Source organism: Schistocerca nitens, chromosome 2, assembly GCF_023898315.1.
Source record: "Schistocerca nitens isolate TAMUIC-IGC-003100 chromosome 2, iqSchNite1.1, whole genome shotgun sequence".
Lineage (NCBI taxonomy): Eukaryota > Metazoa > Arthropoda > Insecta > Orthoptera > Acrididae > Schistocerca > Schistocerca nitens.
This window is the reverse complement of record NC_064615.1, coordinates 865285060-865305670: the sequence shown is the minus strand read 5'-3', so window position 1 is coordinate 865305670 and position 20611 is coordinate 865285060. Positions and strand designations below refer to the sequence as shown.

The window sequence follows — 20611 nt, the reverse complement described above, 5'->3', positions numbered from 1 at the left end:
TCATCGTGCTATGGGAAGAACATGTGCGGTGGCATCTGGGGCACACTAAAGTGAGCTGTCACATAAGGTAGTGTGCAGTGGACCTATGAGAACCAGATCATGACACCTCAAGAAATGTTTAAATTCTGTAAAGAGCAAGTAAAAGAGATTACCTATGGTTTTGTAAAATATGAGGAAATACAATAACTCTACACCAATATCTTGGAGGGAAGATTCAACATTTGTTAGAACATTAAAGGCAACAGATCTTTTCATTGTTTTCTACCTTGGTCTCACTACTTGCTCAAGTGTAAGCTCACATCAACATCCCCTGATAGTGAACTTCAACAATGTGGAGACCTTGTGCCACTGACACTTCAAAATAAGGTCATAGTGGCTTCTTTTTGTGGTGAACAGTGGTGGATTGCCAACGTTGATAATATTGACTGTCAAAACCAAGATGTACATGTTACATTTTAGAACCTACCAGGCCCAAGGACCTCGTTTAAAAAAATTGAAAAGGATCAGTTCTGGGTGCCTGTTAAAAATGTACTGAAGAAGCTGTCTCCCCTGGAATTTACAACTGTGACGACGAACTTTTAACTTAATGGCCTGTGTAGGTTCTTTAATGGCGTGCAAATATAAATAAATATTTGCGCTATCTCCGTATGCCAAAGATATCACAGGGTTGTATGATTATATCTATGCTGATAGAAAATAGAACAGAAATAGCAATTATTTTATGTAACTCATTTATCTTTTTTTCACCGATCTTGGCATCTGTCAGTCTTCTGAGTTGGTGTGAGAAAGGTATATGTAATCGAATTGTCTCAGTATTGTGTTGAGTAAAAGTTCTTTATGTGGGAGTCACAAGTTTTTCATTCTACTACTAAGCTATAACCTAATCTAATTTCCTTCTCCCGATGCAATGAAGACTTTCATTTGAAAATTCAGCTCTACGGAGAGGGAGTTAGCTCAAAGAAAAAATAGCTACCGCAGCCATGCTGGCTTTGTTAGACATCATTGGGGAAAAAAGGTAAAAACCAGGTCGCGCACCAGAAAACAGGAACTAACATTCAAGTAATGTTTCAGAATTGCTGGAACGTTCTTATCACACATGCATCTATACCTGCATGTGTTTCTGGAAGACAATTTTTGGTGCGGCTTCCCATTAATTAGAGCATATATCTCTCTCCCCAACCAGTGGAGCCCAAACTGAATGAAGAAATTTCTCTGTTGTTCAACGAACAATGTAGTAAAAAAAAAAATAATGACAATAATAATAATAATGTGAGAACAAGATAATGTAATTAGTTGGCTCTTGAAAAAACAGTGATCATAAACATTTTTAAATTACGTAACTGATACGCTTTACCCATTAATCCAGATATGGCAGATATTAAGAAATGTATTTTTGACTCATAGTGGTAATTTTTTTCGTAACTTCCCATTGCATCTCAAAGTTGAAATTTACACTGAAGTTTGATATCATGAAGGTCTACTATGTGTGTAATTTTCAGATTTTTATGTGGTCCCTTAACAAAAATATTGCACACTAAAGAATGAAAAAATTCAAAAAATCTGGTTTTTAAAATAGTGTGTTTTCTAGTGTGAGCTTCTCACCATTGATAGTCGGTAACATATGACTATACTGTTCAAAAATTGAGTTTTAAATTTGCAACCGATAACTTCGAGCCATTAAAAATATATTAACGAATACATTCAGCTAGCTGACCATGGTTTTAATTTATAGTCCAGTGTGTGCTAATCTAAATGCCTCTTGTTTGAAAGGTCTGTGGCAACTCATTACTGAATAATTTAAAAAACCGCATTTGCTTGTAAATGTGAAAGAATGCTTATGGCCTGGCCTAGATTTCAGCTAACAGTGGTGCTGTCATCGGTGTGTTATAGGTACTTGTGTAGGCTCAGCACAGTTGCAATGACACATATTGCAATATAACAATTTTTATGTATCACTCTGGGCACAGTTATTCTATGGAGTGAAATCTGACAAACTTTTTTGAACTATTTTCAACAGGCTCCATTACAAGATTTGTAATACTACATTGTGTGTGTGTGTGTGTGTGTGTGTGTGTGTGTGTGTGTGTGTACTGTAATGTTTGTGTTGCTTGATGATGATGTGATGATGATAATGATGATAGAAGGGAGAGGGTGAAATCCAGTGCTGGCACACAGCCTACTCGTCATGAATAGCACAAAGAGGACTGCCAAGCTTAACGTCCCCATCTGATGGTTGGATCACCACCAACAGTTTCACATGTCTTTACTTCATGAGATACTTGGAGATGTTTGGTATTTAAACCAGGACATTGGCACAAAATCTGTTGATCAGGAACTTTACACCACCACTTCTCCTCCCCTTACCATTCAAAAAGTACTGGCAGTGAAAATTTTTTACATCATCAGGATTTGAACTGGCTTACCCTGTGTCAAGCGACCTCAGCCATAGAGGAGGGTACCTGATAAATTAAATCAGTTGTTTCCATTGCTTGAGCTGTTTTATAAAACTGTTCCATAGCAGTAATTAATTTTATTTCTCTCTTCATTAGCGGTAAATCATATTACCGCAAAATAATTGTCATATCCATAGGTTTTGGTTGGAACTATGTTTTACAGCACACAGCTCCGCATCTTTCAGCTCCTTGATACAAAATTGACCAATGTAGGTTCGCTTCTAGTTTCCACAGTTCATTGTATTCAGATAAGCAAAGCAAGTTACAGTAGTTATGTAATAGCAGTCATAGTATCAATGTAATGAGGCAACAATACTATATTTGCTGTAGAAGTCAGCTTAAAATTCCCTGTGAATGTTATCACTATTTAGTATGAAACACTGTCATTGAGAGTACAACAGTAAGAAGGTACAGTGATAGTCTTTTAATGACTGTGCAATGAATGAACCACAGTGTGCTTGCTTTTAGCATTAAATGTATCAAAATAATTGTGTAGCTTACATGGTAGGGGATTTGGAATATGAATGTAAAGAAATTGTTTCCAAAGAAATTGGTAAGATTGGATGGTAGTAATTTTAAAATCGTTATCAAAACTGAAGGGACAAAAAGTATGAAAATGGGGAAAATAATCCTATTAATGGCAGACTAGTAACTTGTGAACATAGGATGCAAAATGGCTTCAGCGGACAATGTTTTAGATTATGGGAAACAAAAATTTCAGTATCACAAGTACTGAGTTCTGCTGGTTTTTTATGTGTGTCGATAGCTTCAGTGGACAGAACTGATTTTCAATTGTGCCAGTGACAATGTTAACTCTGGTCATAGTAAACACAAACAAATAAATTAGGTGATTGGTTCCACAGCACTTTAGTGTACCCTGGTGCTTGAAAGGAGTATTTCCATTGAAAAGATCTTACTGGTAGTAGCAAAATGAAAGATTAGATTTTATAAATACAACAAACTTAAAAAAACCACACACACACACACACACACACACACACACACACACACACACACACAGTGAGATACTTAAGTGAATCAGTCTATTATGGATAATTGTTAACTCATGTCAGATATCTGAGTGTAACCTATCTTTTGAAGACGTGCTTTTTTTTCTTATATATTGTGAAATATTTTTATTTGCAGCATCTTGCATGCATTTCACATTACATACATCTTTGCTTCCCCTCCTTTTCACATTGGGTGGGTTCCACTTTGCTTGAGTTCTAATTGATCAGCTCCCACTTCCCAATCCCCCTAACCAATCTCTCTTTCCTTCCTGAGCAAAACAATGTTGTTTTGAAAGCTTGAAGTTTGTGCAGTGCTTTGCTTGTTTCTGTAGGCAATATTAGGAGCTGTGGCTTTCTCAAAGTGAGTACAGTCTAGTATTTGTCTATTTGTGATTTTTAGAAGTTTTCAAAAATTTTGTCATCAGCTCCATGCTAGAAGATTGTAAAAGCCCAGCTATAGCACGTAAGAAAAGTGATATAAAGCAACCAGTTGTATTTTGTTACTAGTTTTATTTTTTGAAATTTGTGGCAAATTTATATTTTGCTGCTTCTTGTGCTTGATTTCTTATTTATTATTAAATTCTCAGGTGGATGAAAATATGCAGAAGGCACAGAAAAGGGATGCAATTAGGAATGAGAAGTTCTGGTTTAGAAAGGATATCACTACTGATGATTCTCCTACAGTGGCCACGTCTTGTTGTCAGAAAACAGAGTGTAATGTTTATACACAAATGACAATTGATCAGATCATAAATGGCAAGGTGAGAATGTGTTATCGCTATCTTAAATTTTGTTATTTGAAGTCATAAGCAAAAGCCATAATTTGTAAAAGTGTCTGCAAACTGAGGGTAGTCACAACACTTCAGACATGTCATAAGCTTGATTTAGGGTGGAAATAAAGTTGGTGTAGTTCCAAACCATTACGAACCATTAATTTGATAAATGACGAAAAGTATGTCAGGCATGTGAAGCGCTTTTGCTACAACACACATTTAGAACCATATAAATCAGTTCCAACATGCAAACTATCACTTCAGTTATTGCTAATCTTTGGCTCGTGATACCTCTTTTTCTCATGCACTGTCATCCCAAATAGTGCAATATTGAAACAATCCTCTAGAGGTGTATTGTTCATGCAAGGGTGTCATTGCTTTGCACAAGACAGGGTATAGTGTATCAGTTTCGAAAGGTAGAGATTTTAGGGATTAATGCTCTGTCAATAATGAAACAATTGGAGATGGAGCAGTAGCTTGAGCAGCGTGCAACTTAGTAGAAAATGAACCATGACAGTTTCAAAGAGGCCATCCTGCCACTCACATGAATTGATTGAGAGAAACCACAGAAAACATACATTTGGATGACTGAATAGGGGGATTTCTATTGTGCTTCTCCCATAGTGTCATTTCTCATTGTGATTAGCTGTATTCAGAATTTTATATCACTATGTGAGTTGAAGAATAGTGACAGAAATGAAGAAAATGGAAGAGGAGAAGTAATATCAGTAGCAAAATTGTACATCAAGAACATGAAATGATCTAATAAGTGTCTGTGATCAGCTGAAAGTCAGTTATATGCCACCTATCAAGCAAAAGAAAGAAAAGTCTTGGCTCCGTCCAACAACCATGCTAAGCCACAATAAGTGGCAACATTGGCAACTCACTTCCATGCTCTTATTGCATGAGAGACATGATGGAGCAAATGATGCAGCAGATGGCTGCTGTAATGAAGGTAACTGCAGAAGCAACCAAGACATTAGCTGGTCAACAGTGGGCGGCATATTCCAGCTGCTGTGAATGTGCACATGTGCAAGCATCACAGTTGGTTGGCCCACTAACCACCACAACTAGCCATCAAGCTTCATCAAACCAGGAAGCAGAAGGGGACCTCCATAAGACACCCACAGTGGAGAGGTCATTAAATTTTTGGATGCTTCAGATAAACGAAGCAATTTGGGAATCTCATTTAAAACTTAAAAAACCTGATTTCTGCTGTTCATTTTCCCACCAGAAGTGCACAGGAAAGCAGATCACTAATGGACAACATATTTATGGATGATCATTTGATGATGATATGAATGTGTATAAAGTCATGAATTGCTCTCTGGCTGTGATGCACAACTAGCCAAATACAACAACTTCTTTGAATACAATTAAGTGATATCATGGAATACAGTACTTGGTGAAAAGACAAGAGAAAGTTTATAGACAGTCTTACGAGAAGCTGACTGGAGTGTTTGTATAGAGTAACAGATTTCAATTCTAAGTTTGATATATTTATTCCTACCAAAGCAGAATATCTCACATTATTGCTAATATTGCAAGTAAGTCACTAAATCCTGTTTGTCACATATATGCAGCATATCCTGTCATACATTTTAGGTTATTATCAAAGGGTATGTTTCCAGACAGACTGAACTATGCTGTACACACACACACACACACACACACACACACACACAGCTTTACAAGAAAAGTAATAAAATGGAGCCCGAACTCAAGGAAAGTCACATCTAAGCCCTACACTTTTGTGTTACGTATAATAGCAGACATTGGAGATGAAATTGTCATACAGTTGACTAACTTTTCATGTTTTTTCTCTACTTTCTTGTGGTGTCATATTCTGTGGCATGAGCCATTCCCTGTCAGATCAACAAAGGTGCCAACCCGACCCTCTTCGATTTTCATAAAATTTGACGTGTTCATTGCACATGACAAGAGAATTAAAAATCCGAAATTACAGAATTTTATCACAAGTAAGACAATAGTAATGGCCACTTGAAGTTCTAAAAATGTATGGAAAATTTGACAAACATTTCTGTAACATCTGTTCTAATAAAGATAGAACAATGAACCAGGTAATTTTGAAAAGTTCTTGAAACAAGCTTTTCAATGATATGCAGTTTTGTCAGGTTTGAAGAATGTACACAATTAAGGTCAGTGCAGTCCAGTCACCTGCAAAATTGATGAAAAAAGTGTGTTTGCTTCTTCATGTTACAGTATACAACAGAGTAAAAAATCGGATTGGGGTGACAAAGAGATTAGGAGATATTAATTTATATACACAGAAATGTGTTTCATTAATGCAAAATAAATTGTATTCAGACTCCAACAATATGGCACAAAGCTCTGAAAAACATGTTTATTGTTAAAAAGGTGGTGGTCTAACTTAGCACAGTAAGTTAGTACAGTCAACAGCAAGCATTTAAAAGATGCAATGTCACACACTACAACATCTGACCTTCAGTTATGCAAAAGATGATATAGCCATCCGAGCTGAACACGTACTTGAAAGGCACAGTAGACAGGTTCAGATTTACAGAAACAAATACGACAAATGTATCATCTAGACTTACTATGCCTCAGTACTGGGAAGCAACATATAATACTGTTTGTGCATCTTTTGGTGAAAGGAAATATGTTTGCCCTGCTACTGTTGTCACACCTACTGTTGTCACATCAAGGAAATGGGATCTCGTGAAGCTAGCCAGTGACACTGAAAAAGTTAACACTATTGTGTCTGCCCTGCTACTGTTGTCACATCTACTGTTGTCACATCAAGGAAATGGGATCTCGTGAAGCTAACCAGTGACACTGAAAAAGTTAACACTATTGTGTCATGTTTAAGATATCCTGATATTATAACAAAGGAAATGTGATCAGTTGCACAGTTTTCTGGATGTCTATAATAAACAACAAATGGATGAGTGGTGGCCTGTGCCTTGTTCCTATGAAACCCCTGGACCTCATGCTGCAGGACAAGTGCACAGTTTTCTGCAAAGTCACATATTTCAATGTATTCATTGTCACCAAGTGTTGTAGAAATTGAGACCATTGGGTGACTGTGAAGGAGTGCAACAGGAGATTTTTAATTTGCCTGCATAATTTTCCAAGAAGTCGTAACAGATGCTACACATGTCTGGAGAGTTGTTTTATCAGTACATTTTCACAGGTTATATGTTACTTTATCAATTCCATTTTCATCAAACAAGTTTTGCAGGTGTGTCATGATAGAATGTGTACCTGGGAAGTTTTGACATGTGGGCATCTAGCATTTTGGCTGTGCAGGATAACAAATGACCCAAGCTAGACAGTGTTTGTAGGTGCTAAGTTAACATCACATGTCAACTCCTTTAATCTGGAACCTTCCAACATGAGCTTCACATCTTAGTGAATACTGCAAACTCACTCTCTCTGGGTACCACATGCACCAGCCAAAACGCAGTTCTTGGGTCACAAATGGCAGAATTTTGATAGTCCTATTTTCAGTCCTGGATGTTCATCTTGATACACTTAATGCAGGTTTCCTGGCACTAGTCATTTTTGTTTATGAATCCTAGAGACATTTTCTGTGACAGAAACAAAATCCTTCTTCCCAGTACAACAGTGGCTTATATCGTCTCTCTTTGTAGAATTCTATGACACCTTTAGCGGTTTGTTCAATTGAGACACATTTAGGTTGTGGATTGGGAGTTGCTAAGATACCACATTGTTTGACTAATTGTTTTGCTTTTCTCATTAAATAGTTAGAGGCTCCAAGTTCATTTTCAGTCCTTCAAATGCTCAAACTTTTCAGAAGAAATTTCAGAATTTCAATCTTTCACTGCTTGTGGTGCAGGTACTGAATTTCACTTTCAATTGCATTATCATTTTAGATACAACATGTGTTTATTAATCTGCGTACTCTTCCACACTAGGTACTTATTTACTTCCGAATACCTCATATGCTTGCTAGAATTTTTTCTGTGTATTTTCTTTCTCTCCCACCTACTTCTTTTGCACTGGGGACTCGCTAAGAGATACCGAACTATCATTTAATGCATCTAAAACAATTTTTGGGGCTACAAGTGTATCTGACTCACCTGAGAAGCTAGGCAGGTTTGTGGTTTCCTCTGGTTTCCATGTAGTTGGGCCAGCCGCAGGCCCTTGTCCTTGAGTTAATATTTTTCTATATTTATCACATATTTTGTAGTTTGTTGTTTTGCCACTGACCATACCAGCCATCCATATGTGCATTTTACGGAGATTTCTTCCCTGAATGGATTACAGCAATGCATGATGATCTCAAACTCAGTCTTGAAGGTAGATTTGTATATAATTACAATGCATATCATCTTTTGCAGCAACTATCTGTGTACATGTAGCACCCATGCTGCCATCCAATATTTGATAGCTTGATATTGGCCTGCCTACATTGTTACCGTACAGTGTATTCTTATATCATCACCTTTCTTTTAACAATAAACATGTTTTTCAGTGCTTTGTGTCATATTGTTGGAGTCTGAATAAATTTATTTTGCATTAATACAATACAGTGCTGTATGTATAAATTAATATCTCTGAAAACAATTCTCATCCCAACTTGATTTTTTACTACACTGTACAGTGTAACAAGGTCAAGGTTAAGGTCACTGATTTTCATTCTCTTGTCATGTGCAATAAGCACACCAAATTTTATGAAAATCGAAGAGGGCCAGTTTGAAAACTGTACTTTTCTGTATTGATTTGTCATGGAATTATTTGCAACTCTTCACTGCGGAAAAGGTGTTTATTGCGCAGAAGTGCATAATATTGACTGTGTGTTGCATCTAGTTTAGAAACTTTGTAGACACCTCTCCAAACAGTTAAGGATACCAACATCATCACCACACATTACATTATTTTACTCCCTGTATTGTAATGCTTTGAAAAGTTTCATCAAAATTGGTAAATTTGATTAATTAATTTCTTCCACTGTTCAAAATTTATCTGCATGTTTTCTGTTAGGTTGAGGTTCTGCAGTGACTCTGCCATGCTTGTCTTCGAGCAGAGTGCAAGAACACATCGTTAGTAACCTGTTTTCCCAGTCCCACTGACTTGATAGATTTTGTTAAACTTGTCTCGGTGTTAAGACTGTTCAGGATTGAAAAGCAATTTGTGCACTGGTACACCATAGTAATGCAAGATGTCTCATTTCTATTTTGTCAATATATGCATGATGTTATAGCATTTGAAAATGTAAACTGTATGGTATGGAGGAATACCTTGTAAGATTACGTACAGAATATTTGTATTTAGATTATATTAGATATATTTTTTGTTCCATGGATTCTTAATGAGGAGGTCCTCAAGGAAGTAGATTAAATGACATGTATTTTGATAATGATATTTTCTACAGAACCATCGTAGGTTTTCAAAAAGAGATAATAAAGCAAGAATCCAGGTAGTTTTATTTGTTGGAGATTGCTTGTACAGACGAATGTGTTAATAGAGTACATAAGATGACCAATGAGCAAAATTTCTTTCTTTTGGCATTCAGTGTCAGGTGTGATTGATGGAGTGGAGTGTTGTGAATTTGTAATTTTCAGTTACATCTGGGACAGCACCATCCAGTGGCGTCACAGGTATAATGCAGGATATTTTATAATATTACTTAATAACTGTCAGTTCTTCTCATTTGTAATGTGAATATACAGCACAACACTTATTAAAAAGAAAACCTATATGATATTACAGTTTTGGATCTCTCATGCCCACTTCCACCCCACCAGAGTAATTCGTTTCTCATCACTTTCCATTCATGGATGTTGGTAGAAAAATGAAACAAATGTAAATGTTTTTCTTATAATTATAATCATTGGGCAGCATGTACACAGAGAAGGCCAGTAGATTGTAATAGTTGTCAGTAAAGACAGGTTTGTGGAACCTTTCAAGCAACTCTTCCCACGATGGACACCACTACATTTAAAGAGTTTTTATCATTCTAACTAAATTTCTTTGGTGCTTACAATTTGGTACTAATCCCAAACTACAACAGTACTGAGCATGATCTACACAAGCGTTTTGTAATTGGCTTCCCTCATAGAAGTCGCGGAATTCTTTCAATGAATAATACTGCATTGTTTCATCACACATTTTTTGAAGATCTATCTCCAGATTACTACTGACTGTAACAATTACATGCTTGTGATCTAAGCAGTTGATATTGATACCTTTTATTCACTTTTAAACTATGCATTATATTTGTTTATACTTTGTCAACTGCTGGTTATTATATTGAACTTGACATTTCCCATTTCACAAAAATTGTCAATAAATTCTGAATGGTGTTTTGAATGGTCTTGGAGACCTTTCTGCACTGTTTACTTATTTATAAGTACTATTAACAGCACAAGTCTTCACAAAATTGAGGAAGCCATAGTTTACTTGATGTTTGTTTCTGGTGAAAGCCCTTGTTTTTTAAATGACGTTAAAGAGTTCTGTCTCTCAATAAATTCTTAGTCCAGTGCTGTTGGTCAGAATTATTGTAAGCATCTTTTGTGTATCAGTGGAAGAATGAATAGCTGGATATACAAACAAGCTACACCAGGTGAAGCCTACAATGAGGCCAAGGCAGACGTAATTACAGTTACTCAGCTGGAAAGAAGTGACCCTAACAAGACGAAAGAGTATGGCCCTCCTTTATGAGATGGAAAAAAAAATCGAACAACGGAAAATCCAGGATGGAATGTAACATCCCATCTCCTACATGAAGAAGGAACTCCAGCTTGTGGTGCTTCTGACATGTTGGGTATTTTGCACAACGTCTTGTCTGATTTTGTGGTCTCTTCAGGTGGTGGGGTTGAAACAGCAGAAATTTGCCAGCTTAGTGACTACAACTTTGAGTTGAATGTGCAAATAGTTTTTTAAAGTTTTCCATGTTACTTTGTATTTTACCCAAATTATTAGGTACAACTAGAATATTAGTTTCGGAGTGGCTGGTTGAATAGGAGTTGCTTCATTTTCAACTTTTTAATGTACTAACCTATATAAAATTTATGTTTGCAGTGCTTCATCTGATCATTGTAGACTTCACATGGAAGACAAAAATAAATTGTGCCTTTCCACACTGCAGTTTGTAAGATTTAGAACAGTGGTACTGAACCTGGTCTATACCGCCCACTAATTATTATTATTATTATTATCATTATTATTATGTGCTTTAATAAAGTTACTTCCTACTTTATAGGTCACAACTACTGTGGAACTGGTGGGCAGTTAGAAAATTTTATTACTAACAGAGGTACTAAAGTGGGTGGTACATGAAAATGGTTGACTATGCCTGACTGACATGGTTAAAATAATTTTATGTTTTGTTTGAAGCTATTTATATAAGTTAAAAGCACAACATGATGGAGGAGGGTGATAATTATATTTATGTTCAAAAAATACGATTTAATTTGTTGCATATGAGGTTCAGTGAATATTGCTTCTAAAATTCCATTTGAGTTGATGGTTTGGACAGTTCTGCAATACTTGCACAAGATTTGTCATGTTTCCATTAACACTATCTCCTATATTTCTGTTCTCACTGCATCCTGGAATTTTAAACAGAGCTCTCGTTAGGTTAGGCAGTGTTGATCTCAGGGCATCACTTATGGCAGGCACTATCTTAGTTGCCACCTGCCACATATGACTGTGGTCAGTCATAAAGTGAGTGCCAAAGTGGTTAGCACTGTGGGCTCACATTCAGGAGGATGGCTATTTAGTTCTCTCTATAGCTATCCAGATACAGGTTTTCCATAGTTTCCCATGCATCACATAAAGCAAATGCTGTGATGATTCCTTCGAAAAGGACATAACCAATTTCCTTCCAGATCTTTTCCCAAACCTGAACTTGTGCTCTGTTGCTGATGACCAACTTGTCAATAGGACACTAACATCTTCATTTTCTTTGTTTAGATATTCTTGCGAACTATTTTGTTATTGGTATCACATAGCCTGGGACTCTCACACAGATTTCTGCTTGCCATTAACATTGTCAGCATTGTTTGCTGCAACAATATGATTAGCTGCTGTAAGAATGTGTTAATACTGTTTGCCGAAGACATCCAAAATGAAGTGAATATTCACCATTGAAGATTTGAACATACTTAGTTGTCCTTGTTCAGACATCCATTCATTACTGAAATTGCTGAAAGTTGTTTGAGTTTAACTAGCAAAATCCTCAGAATTTTATATAAAATATTGAATTCCAGTTTGAAATAATGGAGTTCAGTTTAGTTACATATATCTTTTAAATAGCTCCATATGTGTCATGGAATTTATATTAGGTTTATTTGTTAATGATGTAACCACTCACTGCTTAAGCGAAGAGTAAATGTATTTCTGGATGTTACAAAGTAGTTTTGATTGTTCTGTAATTGGGAAGGATTAGACACCATTTTCTTCTTTTTTTTAATTAGCTGCATACTGCAAGATCCATTGTAGCTGAAAATCTATTATGTTATATTCCTGTACATTATTTTGTACAGAAAAAATGTTTCCTTTTTTAAATTGTTTCTCATCAAAAATATATCGGTACACTGGCTGATCTTTGGTACTAGAAAGGAAAAAAATTCCATATTCTATGAGATATGCACCCAGTTACTTAATAGCAAATGAAGTGGTTGTACTAATGGGAACGTGTGTCTCAGTGGTTTCTTGAGTAAGTGCCAGACTCCAAATACAAATATCCTGTGATTTGCCCCTAGTTGATCTTATGACCGTTTTTTCTGTCACTTCTTCTTTCATCTCTGGCAGTCATTTGCCAGTGTGAAAAATACCCAGATGCACCATTGTTCAGATTACATGTTTAACTGCAGTTCCTCATATTATTGATTGGGAAAGTCATTTCCTAGGCTAGAGGAAGGCAAAAGCAAACTACCTCCAAAAGGACCATGCATAGTAAAGTGCTGTGGTGTTCAAACCTTGTAATTGAGGAAACCTTTATGTAAGTCGGCATAGCTCAATAGATATTACCTCGAATTTTAGTACTGCTGTTGGCTGTGGTAGAGTTGTTGTTTCTAGTGTTCGTTACTCATAGCTGAGATGACTCACTTTGCATTTGAATAGTTTTGGCTTCACTTTTAGGTTGTGAATGACTGAACTTTCTCTAAAAGGGTCTGACAAATTTTGATTTCTATCTCCTACAATACAGGGAACCTGCTTATCTTTTAATGGCAGAAAACCCTTTATGCTACAATGGGCAGTCTCTTATTGTAGTTGCTGTTGTTGTAAAGTGTATGGCGTTTATTTATCTCAGTGCCAGCCATATTACTATTTTAAATACCTACCTCTGGAAGTTATATATTCTGACTTGTATAATGAATTCTTGTTGAGGGCAAGAACAAAGTGAAATGAACATTCTCTTATATTCCAACTGTAATTAACTTTCATAATAATGGGAAACAAAGATGTCTCCATACAATTAGTGATGCTGATTTAAATGATGTTTAATTTTGAGCGGTAAATTGAGCCTCAGATTACTTTCAATAGGTAAAAAATGTTCTTTTATTTCATAGGATGGTGAATTTCCTGGCTTGATTCCACTGATTAACAGTTACTTAAGTGGTATGGATGTTGATGCAGACACACATTGTACAATCCAGCAGTATTTGAAGTTAATACAGCGGAGAGCCTCAGGTGAATTGCTCACTACTGCAGCATGGATGAGGAAGTTTGTACGCACACATCCTGATTATAAGTAAGTCCACATAGAAAGAAAAATGGCACATTTTCTAATTGGAGAAAGACATATAGTGAAGCTGTACTTAGTATTCAATGAAAATTTAAAGTAGTACAAGAAGTCACAGTGGAATTCTGTAAGACAATATATTTTGAAATGCAGAATTTATTCTTTGTACCAAAAGTTATTTTGCAGGTTGCAATGTCCACATATGAAAAAGAGGTGTGTACTGGAAGTAGTAGTTTAGTGGTCACTGCATATAGGTTCCGAAATTAATACAAATAAGGAGGTGAAAATGAACACAATAAATAACTTCATGTGGAGAAAAAATGCTCAGACTGTGATGGGATGCTCTGAGACCATAGGGAGAGTCTCCGGAAGATGTACAAGTAGGGACAAAAAAAGTTGAAGCAGAAATTTTGTGCTTTTATGCCAAGTGGCGAGCCCTTTCTTTTCCATTGTAGTCTTTCTGGAAAATGTGACAGTAGATTTGTAAGGTTGGCAGTGTTACATACCAGGTGTAGTTGTATGAAACCGGAATTGGGTTGCAATAATTACTTGTCTGTGTTTGAAACTGATAAAAACAACATTTTATTCAAAATAATCTCCATTGTTATTGTACATTTCTCCCACATCTCTGGCAGGCTATGAATGCCATGGTAAAAAAAAAAAAAAAAAACAGTTCTTCTTTTGAAGCTAACCAATCAGTGAGCCATTTTCGTGCATTTTAATACGAATTTAAGTGTTGTTCAGTGAGAGCATGTCCTAGTGATGCAAATAGATGATAATTGGACAGAGCCAAGTCTGGAGAATAAACTGCATGCTGTAATGGATCTGGGAGATGTTATTTTTTTTACTGTATTTGTCGATACCAAATTGTAAACTTTTTTTTATACTTTTTGTCAGAATTTATTGTAATTTGCCTTATTATATGTTAATTTACTTATGTTTTTGAGAGTGAAAGCATATTGATTACTATTAGTAAATGTATCGAAGAATAGCAAAGAGACTGATCACAAGTGGAAGCTTGTGTGTTGTGTAAAATGTCTTTGACGCTGGAGTCGTCTTTGACTATAGTCAGTCGGCAGCTAACTCTTGGTGTGTGTTGACGGAAGAACAATGTGAAGGTCGCCGTCATAAATAATTTTGAATTTTGTTACTATTTTTTTTGTATTAATCATAAAAAAAGAAACTACATTTGAAGAAATGATATTTGAAACGCCAAAATGAGGCAAACACGTTGAACCACGTCTTTTCTGCAGCCGACAAAGATGCATTGTGGAATCATACTTAGACAACTGAAGCCTAATATCGCCTTGCAAACGTCTAACGGAAAAGGTACTGTCACGAAATATGACAAATTTAAGTAAATAAAAAAATAGTGACCATATTTTCAACTTGTGTCATCAGCCGGGATACAATATTTCAATGCCCTAGTATTTCCCAATTGAATGCCTCGATTGTTTCCCTGATCCGTTTTGCTGTGTGTGATGGGGCATTATCATGAAGCAATATGACTTCATGTTGCCTTTTTCCACATTCTGGTCGTTTTTCATGTACTGGTCGATTTAAATCGATCATTTGCTGTTGGTAGCAATCAGAAAATGGTTTCAACAGGTTTTAGCAGCTCATAATAGATCACACCCTTCTGATTGCACCAAACAAAGAGCTTTGTCTTCTTTCTAAAGCAATTTGGTCTTGCAGTGGATGTCGACGGTTTGCCTGGATCCACTCATGATTTACGACACTTAGGGTTCTCAAAATATATCCATTTTTCATCACCCCTCACCATTTGGTGCAGAAACTACTTTCTTTTGTATCTGGCGAGCAGTATTTCATGAGTGGTCTTTCAATTTGCTTGCTGTCTTTCATTCAGTTCATGCACAACCCATTTTCCCACTTTCTGCACCTTTCCCACATGGCTTTCTGCATCACAATCAATTGTTCTGCTAGTTCCTGTTGAGTTTGAGTAACATCTTCATCCAATAAGGCCTGCAATTCGTTGTCTTTGAACTTTATTGTTGGTTTCTCACATAAAAACCACCACTTTTGAATTTTTTTAACCACATGAAACACTGTTTTTTCTCAAGAGTATGTTCACCAAAAGCTTAGACAAGCATTCTATGCGATTCTGCAGCAGTTTTCTTCAAATGATAACAGAAAACCAATGCTGTCCACAAATCGTAGTTCATAGGCTCAAAACTCAACAGGTTTACAGGTCTGAAACAGATACCAATGTATGGAACTTGGGTTACTGTTTGTTGACATTCGTCGTCAGCCGTTACAGGAAGTGCATGGCACTGCAGATGCGGTCTTATGGGCCCTACACTGATGACTGGCGCCATCTATAGGGAAATTCTGGTTTTGTACTTCTACACCTGGTATTCAGTGTGAGCTGTACATTGCATTGTATTTTTGGAAAAGTGTGTGTGTGCAAGCGTGTGTGTGTGTGTGTGTGTGTGTGTGTGTGTGTGTGTGTGTGTGCATGCGTGCGTGTGCACGTGCACGTGCACTGGTGCGCACACTGCTTTTACTTTAAATAATGTCTTTTGGTTGGTACTGTGTCACATAAAGTCCTGCTGAACTGTAGTTGCATATTAAGAGTAGTCTTGGTGTAGATTAATTTTGACTGCAGTAATTGTTTATTTCAATTCTAATCCTTCTAATTCAACTCTATTAGCCTTGTGCTACTGAACGAGGCGGTAGAGTGATAGAACACTAGATTTGCGTTTATGTGAGGAGACTAGTGCAAATCTTTACCTGGACATCAAGGTTTAGGTATTCTATGCTGTCCCAAAAATTCATTAAGGCAAGTGCTGTGATGATTCCTTTGAAATGGACTTTCGTGATTTCCTTCACTTTCCTTCCCCACTCAAGCTTGTATTCTCATCTCTAATGTCGTTGTTGATGAGCTGTTATACCCTCATCTGATCCTTCTTCCCTTCCTTCTTTCTTTCTTTCCTTCCTTCCTTCCATACTTGTGCTATGGCTTTGACAAAAAACATTATAAGAAAAGGAAGATTAGGGTTCAGCATCCTGTTTGTGGTGACTGTGCATGTTTATTGAGCTCTTTCTCTGCGCACTATTATTGAGCTCTTTCTTCACATGATCATCTCAGAAACGACTGATAGATAACCCATTTTCTCTAGGAACAATCAAACATTTTGGTTTCGTACTATCAGGCAATGAGGTGCAATGTATGAGGGCATGCTGAAATGCATCTGAATTTTTTTTTTAATGTGAAAACTCTTAATGCTTTTAAAATAAAAAAAAAACAAACATTTGTATTTATTTCTCAACTTAGTCACTGTGGTGATGAACACGTTTCTCCCAGTTAGAGACCAGACTGTTGGTACCATCACAGCAAAATGTTTGACATTGTTGACAGAGACACAACTTCACATTTGCTTGCACCATTTCATCACTATCAAAGTGAAGTCCTTGAAGGTGTTCTTTGTTTTGGAAACAGATGGATATTGGATGGGGCCAAGTTAGGACTGTATGGAAGATGATTGATGACAGCTGTTACATCTGCAACAATCCAACACCTTGAGTTCACTGTCAAGTGTGGTCTAGTATTGTGCTGAAGGAGAGGCTGCTCCCTGTATTGACGAGCTCCTCGAATCCAAAACTCAATTACAGCACTCTGTTTCCCACACACCAATACAGTGGCATTACACATCGCCATGTTACATGCTGCAATCTGGAGTTCTGTAGCATCAGAGGATTGCAGAGTTGTAGACAAGAGTAATAAGGATATAGAATGTTAATAACTTTGTTTTTCTTAACCAAGTGGGTGCACTGATTTTCATAACACAAGCGGGTGCGCGAAGTACTTTTTACACATGTAAAGAATAGCACTCTTTATATTACTGAGAGGTAAACATGTAAGAGCAAAGTCATTCGTTAAACAGTGATAAAATAAACTTGCATAATATGCACTAAAGCTCTGTTCAATTAAACAATAATGAAATAAACGTTAATTATATCATTTCGTTGCCATGGACAGCTGTTACCCCACACTAAAGATCCAATTGAAGCATAAGATTCCAGCATAAGATCCCAGTGAACTGCTTATTTGATTCTTCATTAACTTTTAGACAACTGCCTCAATGTGGGATTGTGCTGCTAGCTCATAATGTGGGTCATTTTCTTGCAACGATTGTCAATTAGTGTAATAATAATAATAATAATAATAATAATAATAATAATAATAATAATAATAATAATATTATTATTATTATTATTATTATTATTATTATTATTATTATTATTATTTACCTAGCTCACTGTTTATTTTATGTTACAGCTGCTCACTTGGACATATGACAACACAATTTCTCACTGTGTTAACTGAAGTAATAATGAAGGAATAGGAGTGAGCTTGCTATTGTGAAACAACAATGGAACAGTGCAAAACAAGTGTAATTATGTTTGGTGCACTTTATACCTAGGCACACTAGGTCGAGGGTTAAAAAGCTTTAAGTTTTCACAAAAAAATTCCAAAGCATTGCTTTTCAGCATTCCCTAATAAAGATTATTTTGTTGAACAGAAATATTTATGTATAAGGAAGTAGTAGGACGTGTTGCACCATTAAATGAATGTGCAAAGACCAGGAAGCTACTTGTTAGTAGTGATTTTACTTACATGACATGTTGTGTAATGTCTGTTTGGAAGCAGTGTGTGATAAGAAAGACCATACTTGTGTACATTTGACACGTGTTTGGAAATAAGTAAAAGTCCCTGCGTAACACGAAACAGATTTCAAAAGTGAAACATACCTCAGCAACACTTCACATTTGAAAATGGCTTAAGGCCAAAACTGGCCAGTAATGTGAAATATATACATGGTGCAATTAAGGCAGTTTATGTAACAAAACTGACTGCCTACAGTGGTTTTAAAACAGCTTCATTGTTTAGAAGTTAGTGCTGTGTTATATTTTAGTTTCCAGCACATCATCAGATTGTGACTATTGAGTACTTGCATTGCCTAAAAATGTTCTAATTCAGATTTTCGGTCACTCTCACTCTGAGTTAAGCCCCTATTTGAGTAAAAAATGGTTCTCAGACAATAATTAAAAAAAGATTTGACTGGAAATAAAATAAATTATTAGTGCAATAGTTGAATTGATTATGCAGAAAGCAAGTTTGTTGCAGAAAATAACATTTCAACATTTGATTTTTGCCTCCAGGTTTGATTCTGTTGTGTCAGAGAAGATAAACTATGATCTGCTAAAGACACTTTATGGCATTCAACGAGGAGAAATTTCCTGTCCAGAATTGCTGGGAACAAGCACTCAGTCAAAAACTCAAGACTCAATACCTGTCGTTCTGGAAAGAGCTGAAAATGGTAAGCATAAGTGGTAAAAATTAACTAAGAAAAGCAAATTTTGCTCCGAAACTGATTGCTTCAGTATACAGTTTATTCACATTCCTTATTGATGTGTGTTGTGCTATCACAAAATGACGCATCAGTTTTACCGTGTAATTAACTGGACATTGTACCCTAATCTTCCTCTTTCTTTACTTTCTTTTAGTAGTTTCTGAAAATATTGGAGCTTTAGCATTTTTTGTTGGCTTCTTTTTCATTCTTATTATCTCTACTTTGCCATATTTTATTAATTACCATTTTTTAAAGTTTAGGACCTTTTTCTTATTTGAAGGATATCAGAGTATCAGAATTGGCATTCTACTTCATTAAATTCCCATCAGATTAAGAATTACTAAAACTGATAAGATCAATGATACTGACTTAATTGCTGCGTAGGTCTAATTTGTGTTCACTGCGGGTATAATTTTGGAGGGGGGGGGGGGGGCAGAGTAGTCATTGTATATCAGTATTGTTGTTTGGGAATGAAATCTTAAATTTGCACTTTCTTGTCTGTGTGTTTGAGAAGGTCCTTGCATTTGAATGACGTGAATTGTTGCATATGGATGGCTCACACATCTGCCTTTGAAGGAGAGATGCTCAGACATTTTGAAGCAGATCCAAGTAGAACTACTCACTGTTGTTGTTTTAGTTGTCTTGAATCTGAAGACCCATTTGCTGCGGCTTTTCGTGAAAGTCTATGCTGTGCCTGTCTCTTTATCTCTGCTTAAATACTGCAACCTACCTCTACTTGCACATGCTTACTGCAGTCAAGTCCGGTTCTCCCTCTGCAGTTCTGGCTCCACCCCCCCCCCTCCCCCCTGTTCCCTGTTCCCTCCATTACCACATTAAATATTCCTTGATGCCTCAGCATAGTCCTGCAACCGATTCCTTCTTTTAGTCAAGATATGCTATAAAACTCTTTTTCTCCTCAAATTAATTCAATTCCCCTTCATTGGTAGTTAGATCTACCCATCTAATCTTCAGAATTCTTCTGTAACACTACACTTCAAAATATTCTGTTTTCTTCATGTCTGTACTATCATCCATGTTTCACTTCCATATACGCTGAAGCGCCAAAGAAACTGGTATAGACATACATATTCAAATACAGAGATATGTGATCATGCAGAATACGGTGCTGCGCTCGGCAACACCTATATAAGTCAACAAGTGTTTGGTGCAATTATTAGATCAGTTACTGCTGCTACAATGGAAAGTTATCAAGATTTAAGTGAGTTTGGACATGGTGTTGCAGTCGGTGCACAAGCGATGGGACACAGCATCTCTGATGCAGCAGTGAAGTGGGGATTTTCCT

At 36.4% G+C, this 20611-nt stretch overlaps 1 protein-coding gene across 1 annotated transcript in view; it reads left to right on the top strand.

Moving 5' to 3' along the window:
• Positions 1-20611, top strand: part of LOC126237140 (glutamate--cysteine ligase catalytic subunit) — a 127972-nt gene that overhangs the window by 92815 nt on the left and 14546 nt on the right. The window contains exons 9-11 of the mRNA XM_049946969.1: positions 4051-4224; positions 13761-13942; positions 19118-19275. Coding sequence (XP_049802926.1) covers positions 4051-4224; positions 13761-13942; positions 19118-19275 — 514 coding nt within the window. The remainder of the gene's footprint in view (positions 1-4050; positions 4225-13760; positions 13943-19117; positions 19276-20611) is intronic.